We start from the raw sequence: 25316 nt of genomic DNA, 5'->3' as shown, positions 1-25316 counted from the left end.
TAGAATAGCATGGGCACTTCTGAAGAAGAAAGGCAGGTTGGAATGGTGGTGTGTGTGCTCATTCTATCATAGAAAACTTTAAGACATTGTGATGTTGGCACAGAGATAGGCATATTGAACAACAGAATAAAGTCTGGAAATAGACCTCTGGTTTATAGCCATCTTTGGAACATATTAGCCACATGGGTCTACTGAACACTTGAAATGTGGCTAGTTTGAATTAGGATGTGCTAGTCTAAATGGTGAGGAAAGTCCTTCTTGAAAAGTCATTTGTAGTCAGATCTGATAGCTAAATAGTTAACTAAGGGGTTGGTGGCATAGAATGCAGAGTATTTAATGCTGAATAAATAGTATGTACACATGGTAGGAGGGGAACATAGTATGTTCTTAAAGGAGTTCAATGTGTTTAGTCATTGATGTAGGGCAGACATTGATAAACTTTCTGTAAAGGGCCTGATAGTAAGTATTTCAGCTTTGAGGGTCATACAGTCTGTTGTAACTGGTCATGTCTGTTGTATTGTGAAGGCAGCCATAGATCATATGTAAACTGATGAACATAGCTGTGTTCTAATAAACCATTTTAAAAAAAGATGACAGGCTGGATTTGCCCCCCCGGCCATATAATTTGCTAACTCTCTAGGGGGAAGAGTAGTGTAAGGAGAGATGAGAGACTTGTTACCAATGTTAGAAATTTTTGTTATTTAACCTAAGAGTAATTTGAACATAGTGAGTAGATTTGTTTCTTGTGATAACTTAGTTACAGTATGAAGAATGGGTTGAGTGAGGGCTAGAGAGACTGTGGAAGACTGTTTAGTATATTACAGTAATCTTAGTGAACCATGATGAAAACTTGAAGCAATTGGAGTTGGGAGGGAGAGTGGTGGCAATGGAGAATGGAGTGGATATGAGAGATACTTAAAATGCATAAGGTGTGTTGCATGTAGGGGGAGGTAAGGATAATGAATAAGATGGGAAAAATGTCTCCTAGGTTTCTAGCTTGTTCAGCTTCATGAGTTAGGATGCTGTTCATGAGACAGAGCATTAGAAATTTGCCAAGTTTGGAGCTGGGGAGTGGAAATTACAACTTTGGTTTTAGAGTTAAAGTGGAGATGTCAATCAGGTAGGCAGTTATGGGTCTTCAGCGGAGGTCTGAATTGGAGATACATAGGAGACAGCGAACTAAAAATGGTAATAGATGAAATCTCTTGGGAGTGAATATAGACACTTGCTTAACACAGACCTTTGAGAGTCTGTTAATAATGAATGGCCAAATAGCAGAGAGATGTCCTTAAAAACAGTAACAGAAAGAATAAACCACTTACCCTTTCTTAGCTGGTTCCCTTACCTATAAATTAGGAATTATAATACTTTCCTTGGAGTTGTGGTAGACATTAGAAATGAGTGTTTTAAGTGTCTAACAGAGCAGTGCCCAATAAATAGTATTATAATGTGCATCAGACCTGAAATATCTCAATATACTTAGCCTGTATCTCAGAACAGCTTTTTGCCCCATTTGCTGGATTCATTTTCTTGACTCATTTTTAAGTTAAATACTCCTGTAGTTTTTTGTTTTAAGTTTATGCGCTTTGCTTGAGTCATAGTTTAGGAATCTTTTCTCAGACTCTTTGAAACCTGGGTAACCATAGCTTTTGGTCATTAGTGGCATCTAAGGAAGATTCAGATATGTTACTCTTAAACTGAGCTTCATTGTCATTCTTACCAATCAGAAGCCTTTAGTTTTGGCTGTCTTTTGTTTTATACCCAAATGAAGTTAGTGTTAGTTAAGGTAACAAAACCTCTAAGATGTTTGTAATTGCAGCTGGCAATGAGGATTATTTTTTTAAATCATGACCCATTATACACACAAGTATTTCTACGTAACTGAAATGCAATCTCATAAGACAGTACTTAAGTTTATTGTACAGTGTGCCCTCTGTATCCATGGGATTCACATCCACAGATTCCAGAAACTGCAGATTGAAAAATTCATGAAAAAAACTACCAAAAATAACAATACAATAATAGAAATGGATATTTATGAGATACAGTCTCACTCTGTTGCCCATGCTGGAGTGCAGTGGTACCCTCAGAGCTCACTGCAGTCTCAAAACTCCTGGGCTCAAGTGATCCTCCTGCCTCAGCCTCCTGAGTAGCCAGGACTACCGATATTAGTAGTAATAATGCCCAGCTAATTTTTTGTTGTTGTAGAGATGGGGGTCTTACTATGTTGCCTGGGCTGATCTAAACTCCTGGCCTCAAGCCATCCTCTACCTTGGCCTCCCAAACTACTAGGACTACCTGTGTGTGCCACCATGCCTGGCTTGATAATACAAATTTAAAAAACAGTGTAGCAACTGTTTACACAGCATTTATACTGTTTTAGGTATTATAAGTAATCTGGAGATGATTTAAGTATATGGAAGGATAGGCATAGATAATATGCAACTACTATACCATTTTATATAAGAGACTTGAGTGTCCTCGGATTTTAGTGCCCACAGAGGTCCTGAAAGCAATCCCCTTTGGATGCTGTGGGACAAATGTGTATGTTGTTTTGATTTTCTAGTCTATTACAGTAAAAAAAGAAGTACTTTTTTACTTCTTAAAATCTACTGAATTAGTAACCTGCTAGTATTTGAAAAGCAGTCCTTTAAGAGAACTGTTTGAAATTTTCTGAGAAAATTTGAGGTGTATTATTAAAATTGCCAGTTATTAACACATTCAGTGAATGTGTTAAACACTTGTGTTTAAGCTGGTTTGATTTTTCTTCAGTATCTATTTTGTCCATTTTATTTTTAGCTTGATTCAGATACGTAGTAAAATATTTGGTGAATTTTGTTGTGTGTTAGTATAAACTGGTGTTCTGTTATCTTTTTCCAGGCCCTGAATATTTTCCTCCTCTTTATATTAGCAATTACCAACTTAATATAGGAAGGACAGTACTTACAGATCTTATGGGGAAGGCTTATACTTTGTTTAATGAGCAAAGATTCTTTCTTCAGCAAAGTCTTGAACTGCTTGAAAGTTTTAGACTTTCTTTTTTGTAACTATTTTCTGTACCTTGGTTAATTTCTTAAGAGTTGATATGGAATATTCATTTTATCCATGGTTACCTTGAAAACATCCCCTTAGGGTAGAAAATGAGAGTCACCTTTGTATAGGAAGTGTGTTTAGAAGAATGATAAATGAAAAAGCTTCTTTTCTAGACCCTTCAACCAGCATCTTTTCTAGTATGTCTTGAGTTAGGTCCTGCATCTATTCCTAACCAGTACAGTCTGTCCAGGGGAGTAGAACTGTGCAATTGAATTTAGGTCTGACCAGTCTGGGCAACATAGTGGGACACAATCCCTACAAAAATTTAAAACTTCAGCTAGGAGTAGTGATAAGCCCTGGAGGATCACTTGAACCCAAAAGTTTGAGATTGCAGTGAACTGTAAATGTATCACTGCGTTCCAACCTGTGCAATACAGCGAGACCCTATCTTGAAAAAAAAAAAGAAAAATGAGTTTAGGTTTGTGCCTTTATCCTGAGAGCTCTGGGTGAAATTCTTTTTCTTTGAAATTAAGGTAATTTCTAAGGTGGGAAAAACACAATGTCTACTCTACTGCAGGCAAGATTTGTATATTGTTTATAGTTGATCTCCGTGGCCTAACACAGTCCTCTGTGTTGTACTGTGATCAGTTGAAGTCAGCATAAAGGTATGGCCTTTGTTTTTGTAGTGGTGATAAAAGAACTGTTCATGGGTTTGTTTAATAATTACAATTTATTTTGACTCAAGAAAACTGACTTTTTATTCAACAAGCGTTTTGGTAAATGCCTACTGTGCCTCAACACTGTTAGAAACTAACACGGGATGACTTGGTCATTCATTGGCGCTGCTTTCAAAAAATTCAGTCTAGTAAAATAGATTTTGATGAAAATCAAATATGTTTTATATTTTCAACAAGGTTTAGGAAAACTTCTGATTCTATCTCATATCTCAGCTTTCCTGAAAACAATTTATTTAGGCTTTCTTTAGTACTATTTCTATTGCTTTCTTCCTGGCTAACTGGCTAACTTGGTCTACCTGATTAACTAGATCTATGGTGTTTATCTATAATTTCTCATAAAGTTAAAATTTGTTTCTTCAGTAGTATTTTTGGTGCTGGCTACACCAATTTATAACAAGGATATATAGTGCAGGTATTTCTGGCAGTATTTTACTATTTGTCTTTTCTTTGAATTCTGTGTTGTACATTTGAGCATGATTTATTGCTTTTCAAATTCAGAAATGTAATTAGATAGTTAATTTTTCAAGTATATTTCTGATTTATATATTTTGTAGAGACAATTTAAAAGATTGTGTCGGTGACATACATTTTTGCTAACTTAAATTTGTTAAGCACAAATTTCTTCGGTGTGGCTTTCTATACAAACTTTTTCTTAGTGTTTATAGCAGCATACTGAATATTTATTTAGCAAAAGCTAGCATAGTACAAATTATTGAAGTTGCTCATTTTTGCAGCAGATTGATAGTAATTTTTAAATATATGTCAAGGATGCACTTCTATAACATAGATAATTGTGTTCTTATGTTAATGGACAATTGTTACTATTGCAAGACTAGGTAAATTTATAGGTTTGCCAATTTATGTACACCCAAATTTTGTATACTACAAAATGTGTCAGTCTTACAAGAGGTATTTTACAGTAGATGCACTTTTATGATTTCTTGCTCTGTAATGTTTTTCTGTCATCTCAGCTAATGTTTGGAGTACTCAAGTAAATAGGGTTTAATCTGTGACTTTTAAAGAAAAGAAACTCTGGAGCATAGGAGAGTTGCTGTTTAAAAGTAGTAGTAATTTTCAGTGTTTAGAATCCTTACAACAAAATATAAGGATATGACAAAAGGGATCTTATGATTGTATCTTAGTCAAAATAAAGGGTATGACTTGCATGCATTGTGTAACATAATTGTTTTGAACTTTTTGGAGATTGTTCTTAGCCTTTGAAAATCTGAGGAAAGATCTGGGTATTTTCCCTAGAAAAATGCACATGCACAGAATTTTACTGGAGTTTTAACAGTTTCAAATACTTCCTTAAAGGCCTATGGACCCCAGTTTAAGAAACTCCTGTTGTAAGATGAGAGGGAGGAGGACGATATTGAAATTTGGGGAAGCTGCGAAAACGCACTCATTCACTTAAATAGCGAGTTGCTTTGCTAGAACTTTCTCCAAGTGACTCCAGGTTCATTTTTTGTTAGGTTGTTAATGGCATTAATAAAATATCTGCCACATATATATGTTGAAATTCTTTTTAGGAAGATGTTATCTTAGAGAATAAAGGTTCCTCAGTCAAGGTTGTAATTAGTTTGCCTGAAAAGCATATACAAAAACCTAGACCACATTTATTTACTCTGTTATTTTTTTATTTCCTCTTTTCATCTGGTGTTAGCTTAAAGGGTTTGAGAGAGTCTTCACAATGTATGTTTTCCAAAGTGTGTTTGGACTTTGAGCCAGTGCTTACAGCTTTTATAGGCTTAAAAAGGGGATTAAATAAACCTTTAGAGTGCTGAGTCCCCTAAAGGCTTCTTTCTTACACCTATGTGTTAAACTGTAATGTAGTGCTACTTCTCATTGCCTACTCACTTTATATTGTAGTTTTTTTTGTTTTACTCACTATGTTATAAACTTTTGGAGGGCAATTACGGTTATCATTCATCTTTGTATAACCTGCAGTAGTGTTTCTCAGTCTTGAGTCATGTGTGGACCTTTTTTAAAGTTAAAATTCTCAGACTTTTCAGCAATATATCTGTAGCCATTTCCCAAACTTGAGTTATTGGTCCTTGTTTTTACTAGTCTAGCACAATGGCTATCAAACAGGGTCAGTTTTGCCCTCCAGGAAGCATATGGCAATGGCTAGAGACATTTTTGTGGTCACTACTGGAGGTAGGAGGTTGCTACTAGCGTATAGTGGGTAGAGGCCTGGGTTACTGCTAAACATTGCAGATTTCACAGACCGTCTCCCACAACAAAGGATTATATAGCCCAAAGTGCCAATAGTCCTGAAGTTGAGAAACCCTGGTGTAGGAAAATATGTCTTTAAGAAAATATGAAGTTCTAGAAGTCAGTCATATAAGGCATGTTTGTATCTGTTCATAAGAAAGGCAGGATTTTCCTTATAGTTCATAGCGTTTTCTTTCCTAGCATCACCATAATTTGGTAGGAATTTATTTTCAGGAGTATGTTAACTGTGGGCCAGAGCTACATGCTATTGTTGTTTATCATACTCAACTGTATATTATTCTTTATTCTGCTATAAAATGTGTTGCTTCCATTCCATTTTCATAATCCTAGTTGAGGTTGTCATTACTTCTTATCTGCATTATCACAAAGATCTTTTTTTAAATAAATATTTTATTTTAAGCTAATTGTAGATTCACATGCTATAGTTTAAAAAAAAAAAAAAGCGGAGAGACCCCATGTGCTCTTTGCCCATTTTCTCACAATAGTAATATCCTGCAAAACTGTAGTACAGTGTCACAACCAGGACATCAGAACAGCGTGACATTAATATGATCTACAGATCTCCTTCAGATTTCCCTAGTTGTACTGATTTGTACATGTATATATTTCGTTCTTTGCAGTTTTTCATGTGTATAAGTTTATGTATCCCCCACCATAGTCAAGATGTAAAACAATTCCATCACTAGCAAATTACTTGCTTTGTCTTTTTATAACTACATGTTTTTTTTTCTCCTCACCCATCCCTAACTACTGACAGCTACTAATCTGTTTTTCATTTATGTAATTTTGTCATTTCAAGAATGTTATATAAATGAAATCACAAGGCATGTAACTTTCTGGGATTGACTTTCATTTAGCATAATGCCCTTGAGAGTCAGTCAAGTTGTTGCACGTATCAACAGTTTGTTCTTTTTATTGCCGAATAGTAGTCCATAATGTGGATATATCAGATTTTTAACCTGTTGAAGGACATCAGGTTGTTCCAGTTTTTGTCCATCTTGAATAAAGTTGCCATGAACATTCAAATACAGTTTTTCATATGAACCTAAGTTCATGTGTCTGAGATAAAAGTTGTCATGTGTCTGAGATAAAAGCCCAAGATTGCAGTTTCTGGGTTGGATAGTAATCTCATATTTAGTCTTATAAGAAATTGCAAAATGGTTTTCCTTAGTGGGTATACTATTTTAAATCACTACTAGCAATGTATGATGGATCCAGTTTTCTCTACATCCTCACCTATATTTGTGGTGCAGTAACTTTTTAATTAAATTTCTGTGTACCATTCACCACTTTTTTCAAACTGTTATTTTTATTATTACTAGTTTTTTGAGATGGAGTCTCGCTCTGTCACCTAGGCTGAAGTGCAATGGCATGATCTTGGCTCACTGCAACCTCCGTCTCCTGGGTTCAAGCGATTCTCCTGCCTCAACCTCCCAAGTAGCTGAGATTACAGGCACGCACCACCATACCCAGCTAAGTTTTATATCTTTAATAGAGACGGGGTTTCACCATGTTGGTCAGACAGGTCTCGAACTCCTGACCTCGTAATCCACCCACCTCAGCCCCCTAAAGTGCTGGGATCTCAGGTGTGAGCCACCGCGCCCGGCCCCACCAACTGTTGTTTATGTTGCTTTCTTGGGGGTAGTGCTAAAATAGAAGTGTCTGATCCTTCTCCCTACGTAGTGTATTTGTAACTTCTGTATAAAGTTCAAATTCCTGAGTTAGGCTCTAAAGCCATGGGCAGTGTGGCCCTTGCCAAATTTTTTATCCTTATTCATTCACACACATATTCTTAAGTTCCAGGTAGCTGGCTCAGAGCTGCTGTGAAGGTTAAGATTTTGCACATAGTATCAACCACTGCCTAATATATAGTAAGCAGTAAATAAATGGCAATTTCTGGTGATTTCTTAGTCTTCATCCTGACATCAGTAGGCACTCAAATGTTTAGATGAGTAAATGACTTACAGACTAGATCCTTTTTAACTTCCCAAAATGTCCCTGACCTCATCCCTTCATATATAAGTTCTACCCTTTGAATCCAGGTTTAAGTCTTATATTTAGTTATTTTGACATTTAATCACATCTTATTTCATTTGTGCTATTAATAAAATGACTGGTAGTTAGGTGTTTTTTCATTATATCTGATTATACGTTCCTCAAGGACATTAAATTCCACTGATTTTAATATCCTTTACAGTAACCTAACATGCTATGCACATAGTAATTTCTCAGATCTTACTGACTATTGAAAGTACACCATCCTTTTTCCAAGTGAATTCACATAGAGTAGGCTATTCTTCCTCTAACTTGATGATGTGAGTAATCATTATTTTATATGAATCCTGATTAGGTTAGAATGCTTAAGCTTAGACATACCTGTCTAGTAACTCCTGCAGGAATGAAGAATTAGGTAAATGAAACCGTTACCATAAATAGTACATAATAGGACCTTGTATATTTACAAAAATCTTATATGGTAAAGGCTTTCCTCTGGTGCCTGTTTTTACTTGCTTGCTTCTGTCAACGTTTACTGAGTATCTACCATGTGCTGGATATTGTGCCTATTATAGATACCAAAAAGAAATAGGAACAGATTATTGGAAGTTGTACCAATAGGGCTTGTGATACGTTTGCTGTGGAGGGTAAAGGAAAAAGGACAATCAAGTTTGGACTCTTCGATTTATGGTTTGAACAATTGGGTAGATTTATTAAGATAGCAAAGACTAAGGGTGAAAGGATTCAGACTAGAAAGAATAAAGACATCTGTTCTGTGCTTTTTATGTTTAAAATATATATGTTGACATGCAAGTGGAAGTGACAAAGTCTAAAAATTAGATGTATGAGTCTGGTACTCAGAGGAAGAGTTATCGGTATGTATAAATGATTTAAAGTTTTGGGAGTAGATAAATTCACACAAGGGCGGAGTACAGCTAGAGAAGAAGAGAGAGCTCAGAACTAAGTTTGGGTGGAAGAGTTGTTGGTAGATGAGACGGAAAAGGAAATCCTTAGTGGCAAAAGAGAAAAGCCACTGAAGAGTATGATATGGGAGCCAACAGAGCAAGTGTTTAAGGAAGAAGTTCAAGAAAGAATGTTGCTGAGAGCTCAAGGATGAAGAAAAAAGTTTCTTATTCATTTGATAGTATCTGATCTTAACAAGCACTTTATGGGATGGTAGGGAAAGCCAGATGGAAGTGGGTTGAAGACTGAATGTGATGGGGAAAGTAGAGACAATGGATGCAGATGACATATTCAAGAAGCTTTGCTGTGAAAGGAAGCAAGAATTGGGTCAGTAACTAGAAGACAATGTGGGATCAAAGGGGGGTTTTTGTGTTTGTTTTTAAAGATGAGAGAGATTGGAGAGTATTTATATATTCTTAAGAATGATGCAGGAGAGGGACAAATTGATGCTATAGGAGAAAAGTGATGGGGAATAGGAGTGATTCTGAAGGAGAAGAAAGAGAGGAAGGAGAATCAGGATTTAGGTGATGTATATAATAACTGTACTGCATTTATTATAGAGGGAAAAGAAGAAATAGAGTAGGGTTATAGTTAGATTGGTCCTGGCAATAATAAGAGGGAGTTCATATTTTTTCTACTTCTCAGTTAAATGTGATTTCAGGCTATTATGAAGGGAGGGGAAAGTAGGTAATACATGTATTACTTGGGTTTTTTAAATTACAGAATATGCTAGAATATGTGGAGAATCTCAAGTATGAGACAGTATGTAGGGACCAGAGGAAACTCAAATTGGAAGTCATTGAAAGAAAATATGATTTCAGATCTCTTTCCTTTTTGGAAAGAGAAGGATTAAAATTTATATAACTTTTGCTATACTTATATGAACATTATACTGTTTATAAGAGTCTTAAAATTTATCGAGTATATGTGTGAATCTATTAACCTTCATTCAGTGCTTATACTTAATTTGGGCATACTTGAGCTGACAAAGTAAAGGAGATCCTTTAAAATTTCTGACTGTTTCCATAGGTGTTTACTTATTTCTGCTATAGTTTGTTGCCGCTTGATAGATTGAATTCTAAATCTTTGTCAAGTGAGTCTGTATGGTTAAAGGATTTTTGCCTTAACAACTCCAATGTTAACATTGCTCTTTTAAAATATATGTATATATTACTTTTGCCTATTGATTTTTAACTCTTTGGAGTTCTTTGTTTAAATGGCACGTGGTTGGCTGGGTTTACTTTTTCACCAAGCCTGAGAATCTTTTTGTTATATCTGATCCTGTTACATAGATATTTATTTTATAAATTTTGGCTTGCTATGTTCTTGTTCTCTAGTTTTTTTTTCTACTGGCCAAAAAAAAAGGAAGGAGCTATTAATTTATGTGCTTCATATTTTTATCTTTAAATATATTGAACTCCTATTTCAGTTTATCATCCCTACTTCACCCCCCAAATAGTATATCATTGTACCTATCATACGTTAGTATAATTACATTATCTCTCACATCTCATCCCTCCTCCCCCTTTATATACAGTAGGTTGAGGCTTTTAGTTCTGGCCTGTTATCAAATTATTTTTACATTTTATAGCTTTACCTACAAAATTATAAATTATATTAGCCCTACCACTGTTAATTAGAATTAGTTTTATAATATTCAGTGTTTACTCTTACATTTTGCATAACATAAATTCTCCAGTGTAAGTTTTTTTAATTGATGATGTGTCATGTAGTTAAGATTTTTCAGGAGTTTGAGACTGCTATAATTTAAATATAATTATTACATATCTGTAAGCTTTTAAAAAATGTTATAAATTGCGAGTTATACACACCTGAATGACATACTGGCTAAGAATTCTTGAACTCTTAACGTTTCCCATTAATATTCCTGTAGATGAATCTTCTGGCTTCCAGTTTTCCAGAGAACTCTGAGGCTGTCCTGCTGTTTTTTTCCCCCCAATATTGGTCACTTGTTTCTTCTGTTTAGATGCTTTTAAGAGTCTTCGTAGCTTACCAAGTTCAGCATGATTTGCCCCTAACTTGATGATTCACTCTTACTCGTTGTTTGTTTTTCCTAGTACGTAGTAAGGTTGTTTAATCTACAGATTAAGCTCATTATTTTAGAAGAGACCTCCAGTATCTCTTCCTGGACCATTTGTACTAATTTACCATTTGTACTAATTTCATAGTGTTCCAGACGTTTGAGGTATGTTTATGAACAGAGCAGATAAAAATTCCTGCCCTTGTGCAGAGCTTAAATTACAGCAGGGGGAGACCAAAAAAAAAAAAAAAATAATAATAATAATAATAATACATTGATGCATGAGTAATTACATAGTGTTGTGGGACGAAGAGGCAGGGTAAAAGGAACAGAGTACCGGGAGGGGCTGGGAAAGACAGCAATAGGATTGCTTTTTTTTTTTTTTTTTTTTTTTAATAATTTATTTTTTGAGATGCGATCTTGCTTTGTTGCCCAGGCTAGAATTTAAACTCCTAGGCTCAAGCTATCCTTCCATCTCAGCCTCCCAAGTACCTGGGATTGGATTACAGTTTTTAATAGGGTGTTCAGTATAGGCCTCATTGAGAAGGTAAAGGGAAAGGCCAGTACAAATGTACTAAGGCAGGAGCATTCCTGGCATATTAAAATAGCAAAGAAACCATATGACTTGAATAAGGGAGTAAGTGATGAGGGAAATTAGGTCAAAATATAAAGGAGCAGAGTACAAAGCATGCAAATTGTGTATGTCTTTTCAAGGAGCCAGCTTGCTCTCTGTAGAGAATGGCCAGTAGGGAATGATAATAGAAGTAGGGGACATTAAGCAGCTGATGCAATAATCCATGTATGTGAAATGATGATAGCTTTATGGGCCAGGGAGTTAACTATGAAGAGGGTAAAGAGTAGATAGATTCTATGTCTATCCATTTGCTTAGCAGTTGGAAGTGGGGTGTGAGAGAAAAAGAAGAAAGATCGAAGATGATTGAAGATTTTTATTGCAAGCAACTGAAAGGAGAGAATCCCAAAAACTGAGATGGAAAAGGCTTCAGATAGATTACATTTCAAGGAAAGCCTGAGAGGTTTTTCTTAAACTTTCAACTGATGTTGTTAGGATGTTTTGTTAGTTTGGCTTCAAGAGAAAGAGCTGAGCTGGAAATAATAATTTAGCTTATCATAATATAAATGATGTTACCAAGAGGGTGAGTATAGATGGAGAAAAGGGGACAATCAGGCCTGGTACTGTGGCTCAACCTGTAATCCTAGCACTTTGGGGGACCAAGGCAGGAGGATTACTTAAGGCCAAGGTGTTTGAGGCTATAGTGAGCTATAATCGTGCCACTGCACTACAGCCTGAGTACACAGCAAGTTGCTGTCTCAAACAAGAGCAACAAAAGACCAAGACTGATTAGGATATTCACAACATTACAGTGTTGATGAGGAGAGACTAGAAAAAGAGACTAAAAAGGGAAGAGCAAGTGAGATAATAGGGGTGGTGTCTTTCGAAGTCCATTGAAGAAGTGACTGCTGAAAGGTCAAGATGAGAACTGAAAGCTAGTTATGGAAAACAATCTTTGGTGACCTTAATAAGAGCAGATTAATTTAGTAGAGTTTTGAGGGTGATAACTAATTTGAGCACATTTAGAAATGAATGGAAGGAGAGGAATTGGTGATATCTTATATAGATTACTTTTGCATAGTTTGTCTGCAAATGGGAGTAAAAGATTGAGACTTTTTTAAATGAGAGGAAAACCCAGTATTTTGTGGCGTGTATAATAGGAATGATATAGTAGGAAAGGAAACTCTGGTGGTCTTTTCCATTTTATTTTCATCTTTTTAATCATATTGAATCTTTTATTTACTACTTCTGAAAAGGTTTTTGTTTCTGTGATGGATTTTTTTCTTTCAGTTTCTTTATACTTCATTTGCTCTTGTCATGTTTCTTCTGTGATTTTTTTTTTTTTTTAATTTCAAGAATCACATGTAAGAAAATAGAGATCCAATTTTCTTGTTTCCAGAATTGGTTCTTTGAAAGCCTAGTCAACTGCATTTAAGTTTTGTTCAATATTTGGTTACTGGTGAAGCATTTAAGGTGGTTTTTTTGTTTTGTTTTGTTTTGTTTTTAATGTTACTATACTATTTATTTGAAGATGTTGCTTAGGTGACCCCTTGTGTTGCTGTTATTACTAAAGAAGGAAGAGCTGTTTCTGGAAAGGGCTGTTTTCTTTCTAGTCCTATTTACTTATACAAATGACAGTTTTTAATATGTTGGACATTTATATAATTGCGGAATGGAATGTTTTTTGTACTGTGATGTGCTTCTGCAGATAGGAAATCTGCTTAAGTGGCTGGAAAAAAGACTGCGGCCATTTGCGTTTAAGTAGAAGTTCAGATATGAATGAATAAAAAATTGGATTTTCATACATCAGAATTTGTTTTCCACTGGCACAATTATTTAATTGGAGGTACCATTTCTAACTAAAGGTTTATCAAAAACTAGATATAAACAGAGTACCATGCTACTAATTTTTCTTTTGCATTTCAGAATTTTGATGGCATTTTATATCAGTTATAATCATCTAGTCTTAGATACTTTATGAAATAGGTTTCTAGTTATATAATTCATTTTGGGTTTTCTTAACCAAAGGGTGGATATCAGAATTTTATGGCGAGTTTCTCAAAAGTCACCTGCTTTAAAAGAGCACCTTGAAGTGATTTTATGATAATTAAGAACTATCACTTACAGAAAAAAGGAATTGTATACACTTTTGTTCATTATAAAAGCTAGTATAGGAGTATCTAATCCCAAACTATTTTTCTGCATAGAATTTTCCTTTGTGACAGTGTCATTAATTAGTGGAAAAAATAGAAGTCACGTAGGCTCCCCTCCCCTTGTTATATATATGGATTGTAACTTGACTGTCAGAGCAGTTCTGTGCTTCTAAAGTATCTCTTTTGAGTTGGCCAGAAATTCCTTACTACAGGCTGCTTAGCCTTTCATTACATTAGATTGCTGGCTCTGAATCTTGGTGTAACTGCAGATTTAAATAATTTGCCCTTATAACTTTATGGACCTTGAGACATATTTACTGGCATAAGCCAGAGAATCTATCATTTTGCTTTCCTGTTACAACCCCCCAATTTTAATTAAGTATTCAGGGCTGTCTGGATTAGGTTTAGACTTCACTTTTTCCTCTTTCCTGTGACCCCATGGATAAGGATAGACTTATTCCAGAATCACTGGAAAGTTTAAATTGACTCCTAAATGCTAGTACTAAAAAGAGGATGATTTAAGAGGTGATTGGAACATGTAAGGCTGGGTAGCTAGTTTGCTTTTCTCAAAACTTTATATTCCTCAGATGGTATTGCAGACTGTTAGATCTCTTCCTTCCTTTTGTTCCCACCGTAGTCTAGCCATTGCTATTTTCATTAATCTACCTAAGTGTCATCTCTTTCACCACTGCATTTATCTCCAAACAGAAAACATATTTGCTTCAGTTTTCAGTTTTCTAATCAAATGATAATGCAGCTAATAGTAAGTAGGCTGCAAAGCACTGTTGTATTCCTGAGAAAGAAAATAACTCAGTGACCACACCCCTACCTCAGCTTTGAGGTTATAGGCTCTTCATTTCCACTTCCTTGTACATTTTTCTGTTTTGATGATGGTGGAAGTAGAGGAATAATTTAAGGAATAAAGATCTACACTACTTGACTTGTCACTTGGCTTGTTAAGTCTTGAGCCAGAAACACTCCAATGCCCCCTTGGTAACATTCCAGACACTAGTTGTATTTGGTTTAATCTATGTTATACAGAGTTGCATGTAATCTATATCACCAGAGAATGATAGTATAAGAGGATTTAGAAGTTAGATTTCATGAGCTCTGAGAGTTTGCTGGGTGGAATGACCTGAAATTGAAAGGATTTAATTATTTAGACTACATCGAGGTATCCATTCAAAAGAAAGACTTCCAGAAATAATGAGAAAGTAAGATGAAGACCATTGTTTTCAGGCATTGAAAGCCTTGCCTGCGTTCCTTCCCCTGCCCACACATACATATTTTTCTGACTAAAAATGATATATTGTCCAATTTGTAACCCAGTAATGATACTTATGACAAATAATAATAGATTTGTGATTTATGCCAGAGAAAATAAAAATTTGTAGATAAAACCAAACTGAAAAATGAATCAAGGCTCTCAATAGAAGTGCCCTAATATCCTCTGAATTTCTGACAACTTTCCCATCTTTGTATACTTCAGAAATTCTCAGTGGGATGTGCACTGTAGAGTCATCTGTTGGAATCCTTGCTATACCCTAGTCTAGAAGAGTGAATCAGAATCTCCTCAGTAGTTTGAGTCCCAAAAATACTTCCTTAAATTTATGAGATGTTCACTCTTTGGTTAAGAATCATTTTCCCTCTAATGCTACATTGAAATTAAACTGTGACAATACATATTTAATTTTGTATTTTACTGTTGTGAAAATGTTTTGTACATTACTTGAGAATGTTATCCTAACATTTAAGAAAGTGTCAGTAGGTAGGAAAAAAATGGATAATTAAGAAGGGACAATTAATGGAACTAACGGTTCATGGAGTTACATAGCATCATTATATAATCAATAATTAGAGCTCTTATGTTCTTACAAATATAGATAGACACAAAAAACTCACTTGGACCTGCCTCAAAAACCAAATGAAATTAATATATCACACCTAAACTGAATCAGGTATTGTTTACTCCTAGTTTGTTCCTTGTGTTGGCATTGCAAAGTGATATTTTCTATTCTCTCCTGACCTATCAAGTTTTCTGTCACTTTTCAAAGAGAACATTTATTTCCACTAAGCCATTTTTTTCTGTTCACTTATGTCTCCAATCAAGTTGCTATTCTGGCAGAATTTATTTAGTGAGTCATTGGTGGATATTTAGGTTGGATGTGGCTTTAAAATTTTTCTTTTGATCTAAACTGTGTGTTTACATTGCTTATACTATTATTCTGAAAGAAAATAATTTTAATAGTGTTAACTTAAATATGTTTTCTTATAACAGAAAAAGAAAACTAAGAACTTCAATCCACCAACACGTAGAAATTGGGAAAGTAATTACTTTGGGATGCCCCTCCAGGATCTGGTTACAGCTGAGAAGCCCGTACCACTATTTGTTGAGAAATGTGTGGAATTTATTGAAGATACAGGTAGGATAGAAGAAGAATCATTACAAGAGATTTGATTTTAAGTTTCACTTTTGCTACATCAACAGTCTGTCAAATGTTTGTGATTTGTTAAAAGTAAATTTTGAAAGCGGTATATAGTTCTCATTAGGATTGTCTTACATTAACTCCATCTGATCAGGTAACCATCTGATATTTGAAAGCAGTTTTTGTTGTTGACCCATAATGCTTGTATTGGACTTCTCTTGAAGTAATAAAGTTGAATACAAAAATGTTAAACTTACCTTATTCTGGAGTTCAGAATAACTTTATTAAGTTATGCTGTTAAATGAAGAGATACAGTTATGGTTTAAATAATTTGAAAGTTTTCAGTATTTTTAAGTTCAATACTGTTTATTTGCATTACCCATTTTATACATCGATTTTTCTTTTAAAACTTACAGCAATAGTTGTAAAAGGCAACTTGTCCTATTCGTGATGTTACTATTTATTCAACTGTTCGAGCTCGACATGATTTATATGATTTGATTTGTATTTTTAAGGAATGTATAGATAGCCTCACTGTTTTAAGCACAAGCATGCTCTTATGTCTACTTTGCCTAATGTAATCCCTTAAAACACAAAAAAATAGGCAAGTTAGAGGTGGGAAATAGGGACAGAAAATTGTTGTTTTTGAGTGCATTTAAAATGAACATGAGTTAAGTATGAAACCTTAGTGAATGAATGTACTACACATTTTAATGATTTAAAAACATGAGCTAAGTCAGTTTTGCTTTTATTTGTTAATAATGATCCCTTGATAGATAAGCATTATTTAAAAAATGAAGTAGGATATTCCTGTCCTTGCTAAAAAATCATGCTCATTTTTACTCACATGTACACCTTGCCCTTCAGTCTATCAGCTAAGTTGTGTACATACTGAGTTGTCTATTTGGTGAGGAGTGTTGACTTTCAGTTTTAATAAGAGGGTAGAATGCACGGTGGCTCAAGCCTGTAATCCCAGCACTTTGGGAGGCCAAGGTAGGCGGATAACAAGGTCAAGAGATCAAGACTATCCTGGCTAACGTGGTGAAACCCTGTTGCTACTAACAATTAGCTGAGCGTGATGGCGTCTGCCTGTAGTCCCAGCCACTCAGGAGGCTGAGGCAGGAGAATCACTTGAACCCAGGAGGTGAAGGTTCCAGTGAGCTGAGATCATGCCACTGCACTCCAGCCTGGTGACAGAGCGAGACTCCATCTCAAAAAAAAAAAAAAAAAAAAAAAGGGTTGTAGTTGAAATAGCATGTGTCTTCTGCCTTCAGTTAATTAGTGTTAATGTATACAGGCTACATTTGGATATGCTCTTTATCATTTATTTTTGCCTTCCACGAATACTTGAGAAGTGTTATTAGATGAATTAATGATTGTCTGTCTTTGATGTAACAAATGCAAAGGTTATTAAAATATTAATTTCCTGCTTTGGATTTAAAGAATTATCATTTTCTTTAGGATTATAATTAGGCCTATGGCTACAACTGAACAATTAGAAAATACTTTCCTTTAGTGATTGAAAAGCAATAATAAAATAATGATCAATTAGCATTTTGTACATTTATTATTTAAATTTTCCATTTCTTGAATATTTCATAGTAGAATGATTTGGTTGGAGGAAAGTAAATGAATTTCAAAGAGAGTAAAATGCAGGTTTAGTCTAATTCTTAACACAACTTGAATTAGTTTAGGTCAACCCTCAGGTAATTTATATATTTAAATGCTTTGATAGAAAGATAACGTATATCATAAAATCGAATAAAAGATTAATCTAGTTCTTTTGTTGTCATTGTAGAAGTTTGCTTGATTTTATTGTTGATTTTAAAAGTACTAAAACAGTTTTAGCAGAAATTCCTAATTGCCTATAAGCTTAATTTACAACTCTCAAAATGGACTATAGCATAACCTTCTTAATATTTAGGGTTCAACTTGTAAATATATTGCAGATAGCCATTATTTTTAAATTGTGATATTTTGCTGTTTATAGAACCTTAGAAAAGTGTTGTAAATCATCAGTAATTGTGTTGTTATAATCAGTCCTCTTGTTCAAAAGACTAAACTTTTTAAAACAATCCTGAAGAATATATTGATAGTTTTTAAAATTTGCTTTATTGTTATAATTTACATACAATAAAATTCGCTAATTTGAATTGTATAGTATGAATTTTGATAATCCATAGTTTTATAACTGCTACCACAATCAAGATTTAAGTTATTTTCATCACCCCAAAAGGCATCTAGTCTTTTATTACTAAGTATACAATTAGCTGTTGGATTTTTGTAGATGAATTTTATTTGGTTGAAAAAGTACTCTAACATTCCTAGTTTGCTGAGTTTTTATGCAAAATAGGTGTTGATTTTGTCACGTGATTTTCTGCATCTGTTGAGGTGATCTTATTATTCCTTTTTTACTGTGGAGGTTGAATTATATTAATTGATTTTCACATGTTAAACTAACCTTGCATTCCTTGAATAAATACCACTTGGTCATGTTTTATCCTTTTTATGTATTGCTGGATTCAGTTTTCTAAAATGTTAAGGATTTTTGCATACTGAAGGATTTTGGTCTGCAGTTTTCTTGCAGTGTCTTTGTCTGGTTGGTATCAGAGTAAAAAGCTGGCATCATAGATTGAGTTTATTTCCTAGAAGAGTTTGTGTAGAATTAGTAATATTTATTTCTTTAATTTTAGTAGAATTCTGTCAGTAAAACAATTTTGACCTGGAATTTTGTTTGTGAGGAGGTTTTTAATTTAAATTTCTTTAGTAGATACAGGGCTATTCAGATTTTTTATTTCTTCTTGAGTAACCATTGGTTGTGTCTTTTGAGGAATTTGTTCATTTCATCTAAGTTGACAAAAGGATTTTAATAAAATTCCTTATTATCCTTTTAGTGCCTTGTAGCATCTGTAGTGATGTCTTTCTTTCCGAAATTGTGTCTTGTTATGGTTTAGGTTTATTTTATTGATCACTTCAAAGAACCAGCTTTTCCTTTTATTGATTTTCCTTTTTTTCCATATTTTAATTCATTGAATTCTACTTCTTCTTTCTTCTTTCATTTCTCTGAAGTTTCTTAAAATAGAAGACTAGATCACTGTGTTAGATCAGTTGTCTTTTCTGCTGTAAATATTTAATGGTTCAGATTTTCCTCTAAGCATTGTTTTAGCTGTATTCCATAGATGTTGATATGTTGTGCTCCATTTTTGTTTAATTTAAAATAATTTGTAATTTCCCTTTTTTAAATTTAACTCATCGGTTATTAGATTTCTAAATATTTGGTGGTTTTCCACATCTTTTTTGTTAATTTCTAGTTTAATTCTTTTGCACTTGAAAAAGAGTGTGATTCCAGGTTAGGATACTTGTTTTACAGCCTGGAATATGGTCTCTTTTGAAGAATTTCGTGAGACATTGGACTGAATGTTTATTATATTATAGTGTGAAGGGTTTTATAAATGAGAGTGTTGGTTAAGTCTTGTATATCCTATTTTTCTTGTTTACTTTTTTAAATTAAAGAATACTGTTGAAATCTGCAATCATGATTGTAGATTTGTGTTTCTCCTTTCAGTTCTATTAAATTTTACATCATGTATTTTGAATATCTTTTCATTTCATAGACATTAGGATTATGGTTTTTTGGTTTTGTTTTGTTTTTCTTTTTTTTTTCTTTTTCTTTTTCTAAAAAGAAGGTTCTCTGACACTCAGGCTGGAGTGCAGAGGTGTAATCTCAGCTCACTGCAACCTCTACCTCCCAGTCTTAGGTGATCCTCCCAACTCAGCCTCCCAAGTACTACAGGAGTATGCCACCACACCCAGCCAACTTTTCTGCTTTTAGTAGAGACAGGGTTTTGGCATTTTGCCCAGCCTTGTCCCAGCTCAGTCCCCCAGTGTGCTGGGATTATAGGTGTGAGCTACCATGCTTGGCCAGGATTATTTTATGAACTGATCTATTATCATTTTAAAGCATTTTTTTTAATGCTTTGTCATATTCTTTGTTCTGAGGCCTACTTTGCTTGATATTAATATAGTCAATGTTTTTTCCTTTGAGTAGTGTTCGTGGTATATCTTTTCTTTACTTATGCTTTTATATATCTTCATTTCTAATGTGGTATACATCTTTATAGTTTACTTTCAAGTAATATACCACTTTAATGTGTTTTATAAGAATCTTAGAATAGTATACTTCCCCCATGCCTTGTTGTATTGTTTTATACTTTAAATCTATAATGTTTTAAAATCATAAGACATGTTTATAATTTTTGCTTTAAACAGATTGTTGTCCTTGTTTTTGAAAGATTCTTTCTTAGATTAGAATTCTCTTTTATGTAATAGCTTGATTGAAATATAATTCACGTTATACAATACACCTATTTAAAGTGTATAGTTTATTCACAGAGTTGTGCCAGCATCAACACAATCAATTTTAGAACATTTTAATCATCCCAAGAAGAAATACTATACTGATTATGCAATCACTTCCCATATCCCACTGTCACTCCCCATTAACTTTTGCTTTTATTCTTTCCTATTCTTGGATATTTCATATAAATTGAGTCATATATAATATGGTCTTTTGTGACTGGCTTCTTTCATTTAACATAGTTTTCAAGTCATTCATATTGTAGCATCTGTCAGCATTTAATTTCTTTTTATTGCTGAATAATTTTCCATTGATGGACACTTGGTTTGTTTCTACTTTTTAACTCTTGTGAAGAGTGCTGTTGTGAACATCACTGTCAGAGTTTGTATTGTAGACATGTTTTCACCTCTTGGGTATATACTTAGAGTGGAATTGTTGGATCTATGTTTAGCCTTTTAAGGAACTGCCAGACTGGTTTATTATTATTAAGTTCTGGGGTACATGTGCAGAACATACAGGTTTGTTACATAGGTATACATGTGCCATGGTGGTTTGCTGCATCCATCCCCCTGTCACTTACATTAGGTATTTCTCCTAATGTTATCCCTCTCCTAACCCCCATGCCCCTGCTATGTCTCCCCTAGCCCCCGTCCCCTGACAAGCCCCACTGTATGATGTTCCCCTCCCTGTGTCCATGTGTTCTCATTGTTCAACACCTACTTAAGTGAGAATATGCAGTGTTTGGTTTTCTGTTCTTGTGTCAGTTTGCTGAGAATGATGGTTTCTAGCTTCATCCATGTCCTTGCAAAGGACATGAACTCATCCTTTTTTATGGCTATATGGTATTCCTATTCCATGGTGTATATGTGCCACATTTTCTCAAAGAGGTGGCGCCATTTTTCCCGTCAGCAAAGTAAGTTCCAATTTTTCCACGTTTTGCCAACGTTTTTCTCTTTTTGATTATAGCCATGTAAGTGGTGATGTGAAATGTATCTCATAGGATTTTGATTTGTATTTCCCTGATGACTAATGATGCAGAACATCTTTTTAAGTGCTTACTGGCTTTTTGTATACATCTTTGAAAAAATATCTATTTAGATCCTTTGCCCATTTTTTAACTGGGTTGTATTACTGTTGAATTTAAGGGCTATTTGTATATTTTGGAGACAAATGGTTTTCAAATATGATTTGCTAAAATTTTCCCCATTCTTTGGGTAGTTTTTTTTTTTAATACAATATCTTGATGATATGCTTTGAAACAAAGTTTTCAGTTTTGATGAAGTACATTTTGTCTATTTCTAAAATTTATAACGGTGTGCATGGTGTCATGTCTCAGAAGGTTTTTGTCTAATCTAAGGTCTCAAAGATTTGTTCCATATATCTCCTAAGAGTTTTATGGATTTAGCCCATACGTTTAGGTCTGTTATCCATTTTGACTTAATTTTTGTGTATGGTTTGAGGAAAGGTTCTAGCTTGATTCTTTTGCACGTGAATATCCATTATATAAGCACTATTTATTGAAAAGACTATTCTACTGAATTGCCTCGGCACAATTGTTCAAAATCAGTTGACCATAAATGTGGAGGTTTATTTCTGGACTGACTTACATTCTATTGATCTATATGTCTGTCTATGTATGTTGTTATTTGTCTGTTTTCATTATTTTTGTACTAAGTTTTGAAATCAAGAATGTGACTATTTCAACTTGTTCTTCTGGGTACAGAGTTTAGGCTGATGGTTTGTTTTCTTCCTTTTCATTCATCTCTGTAAAGACTGCTTGTTATGGTATCACATCATACCTAATGAGATGTTTGCTATAATTCTTAATCTGTATTCTTCTGAATGTGATTTATTCTCTTATCCCTTAATCCCCAACTACTTTAAGTTTATTCTCTCTAGTTTTAAGCAATTTTATTAAAAATAAAATTATTACTTAATTTTAATAATCTTAGAATATGTATTTTAAAAACTACTTCTGCTTGAGGTTTCTGGAATATCTTAGCCGTTAGTTTATAATTTTCAAATTTGGAGCCATTATTTCTTGAAGTATTATTTTCTCTTCTCCCATTTCCCACTCCTTACTCATATATTAGACCTCTAGGAATTGTTTAAAACTTTTTTTCTGTATGGCCAAATGTAGAAATGCCATTTGAGTTTTCTTTTTATATATTCATTTCTGTACCCATTATATTGATATTCTCCTGTGTATATATGTGTTTGGATATATAAGATTTATAATAGCTGTTTTAAGGTCTTTGGTTGACTCATTCTGTCATATATCATTTCTGGGTCTCTTTTTTTTCTCGTATGGGCTATGTTTTTCTACTTGTTGTTTTGATTTGTTGTCAGAATTCTGAATTTTACATTATTTAGTCTTCTGAATTTTTACTGGGTGATGTTTCTAGTGTTTCTTTAAAGAATGTTAGATTTGCTTGGTGCTTCTGCTTGGCTGGTGGAGAAAAAGAAAGTTATGAGTATTTGATTTTTTTTTTCATGTGTTAAGTATTTTGTGAGTCAGTTGGTCCTTTCTAAGCTGCATTGTAAGTTTGTTATGGCAGTTCTAAAGCAGCCTTTATTCTGATACTTGTATACTTACAATAAAGCTTGAGATTTGACCCTGTGCCCCATATGTTAAAAGATCTTCTGAGAATAAAACTTCAACTATTCTCAGCTCTTGGCCTCAGGAAGTTTTCTCTCATACATGTGCAGTATTCAACCAAAGACCCCAGAGCCTCTTCTGCATATCTGATACTCTTTCTCTGTGTATTTTTTCATCTTTTTGGTATTCTACTGCACAAATTCTAGCCTTCTCAGCTTTTCTGAACTCTTAGCTCTCCTCAGCTCTTGTAGACCGTTGTAATCTATTGGGATTCCACCTTCCATCACTACCACCTCAAAACTCTACAGGCTCTAGTTGGGGCATTCAAACTGCTTTCCTCATTTGCTGCTTTTTCAATCATGGATCGTGGTTTTGAACTGTAATTGATGTTCATGTTCAGTGATCAATGTTCAGTGTCTGAAAACTGGTGTTTTTTGAGTTTTTGTTTTTTTACTGTGGGAGGGCAGTTTCCATAGCAGTTAATCAGGGCATCGTGGTGGAAGCAGATGTCCCTATTTTTATAAGAGTCCTATCTTAATAAGTTGTACTAGGTTCCATTTGGGAAGTGATCCTTGAAATATTAATATAAGTTAAAATAGACAGGAGTAGTATGGAAGAGAGAGACTGAAGAGAAAGGTAATAATAGGTCTTTTTGAGGAGTTAATAAGGATGATAAACCTGATAGATTTGGGGATGAAAGAGGGCTCAGAAGTACCTCTCATATTGCTCTATTAGGGTGACTGTAGATGGTATTTCATTAATGAAAATGGAAATTATGATATGAAATGGCAGTTTCATAGTGGATTCATGTTTGGACATGTTACATCTTCAGAGGTGCCTATGGAACATATAAAAGCCTGATACTCAGTTGTATATATGGCTGTGGATCTCTGGAAAGTGGTTTGGTCTTTAGATATGATTTTGGTAATTGTCAGTGTCAAGATACAAATGTAAGCTGTATGTTGATATATTCAGGGTAAATATCTAGTGTGGGAAGAAAAGTTCACAACGCAAACAGGCTATACAAGAGTGGAGCCCTAAAACACTACAGAGCAGAAAAATTTTAAGAGAGAAGTGTGATTTTCAACATTTGAATGAGAATGATTTTTTTGCATTGCTTTTTCTGAGGTGTAATTCATAAATAACACGAAACTAACCATTTTGAAGTGTACAGTTTAGTGGCAGGTAGTATATTCACAGTGTTGTATAAGCACCACCTCATCCAGCTCCAAAACATTTTCATTTCTTCAAAGAAAACCCTGTACACATTAAGCAGTTACTCATTTCCCCCTTACTCCAGTCCCTGGCAGTAGCTAATCTGCTTAATGTCTCTGTGAATTTACTAATTCTGTATATTTTATATCAGTAGAATCATACAAAGTATAACCTTTTGTTCTGCTTCTTAGCATTATTGTTTTGAGGTTCATCTGTTTTGCAACATGTATCATTATGTGTATATACATACATACACACACACCATATTCTGCTTATTCAGTCATTGTTTGGTGGACATTCAGGTTATTTCCACTTTTTGGCTATTGTGAACAGTCTGCTGTGAACACTTGTGTACAACTATTCAAGTACCAGTTTTCAGTTATTTTTGGGTATGTATCTAGGGAGTAGAATACTGGATTATATATAGTAATTCTGTGTTTAACTTTTTGAGGAACTTTCAATGTATACACCATTTTACTTCCCACCAGTAATGTGCAAGGGTTCAAGTGTGTCCACATTTTTGCCAACACTTGTATGTGTTCTGTGTGTGTTTTAATTCTAGCTGTCATCCCTTTTGATAAGGATTGCATTTAATCACTAAGTAGATTACTTTGGCAGTATTGTGATTTTAGCAATATTATGTCTTCTACTCCATTAATGCTTGATGTCTTTTTTATTTAAAACTTTGATTTCTTTCAATACCATTTTGTAGTTTACAGTGTACAAGTCTTGCCTTGGCTAAATTTATTCCTAGGTATTTTATTGGAATGCTGTTGTAAATGGAATTTCCATAATTTCATTTTCAGGATTTTTATGTGGGTGTATAGAACTGATTTTTGTGTGTTGATCTTGTATCCTTAAATTCTGCTGAATTATTTTATTAGCTCTATTTTTTTTTTTTTTTTTTTTTTTTTTTTGTTTCTGTTTTTCTTCTTTTTCCCGGGGTCGGGGGCACTGGCCCGCCCCCGCGCCACCCCGACTCCGCCCCCTG

General features: G+C 34.3%; 1 protein-coding gene across 4 annotated transcripts in view; it reads left to right on the top strand.

The window, feature by feature from the left end:
• The window catches only part of ARHGAP5 (Rho GTPase activating protein 5), a 79245-nt gene that overhangs the window by 21607 nt on the left and 32322 nt on the right, over positions 1-25316 (top strand). For all 4 annotated transcript variants that reach the window (XM_032242585.1, XM_032242586.1, XM_032242587.1 and 1 more), the window contains exon 3: positions 16007-16151. In XM_032242585.1, the coding sequence (XP_032098476.1) occupies positions 16007-16151 (145 nt within the window). The remainder of the gene's footprint in view (positions 1-16006; positions 16152-25316) is intronic.

This window comes from Sapajus apella, unplaced genomic scaffold, assembly GCF_009761245.1.
Source record: "Sapajus apella isolate SASKATOON/1434 unplaced genomic scaffold, GSC_monkey_1.0 scaffold50, whole genome shotgun sequence".
Taxonomy (NCBI): domain Eukaryota; kingdom Metazoa; phylum Chordata; class Mammalia; order Primates; family Cebidae; genus Sapajus; species Sapajus apella.
This window is presented reverse-complemented; position numbering and strand designations above follow the sequence as displayed.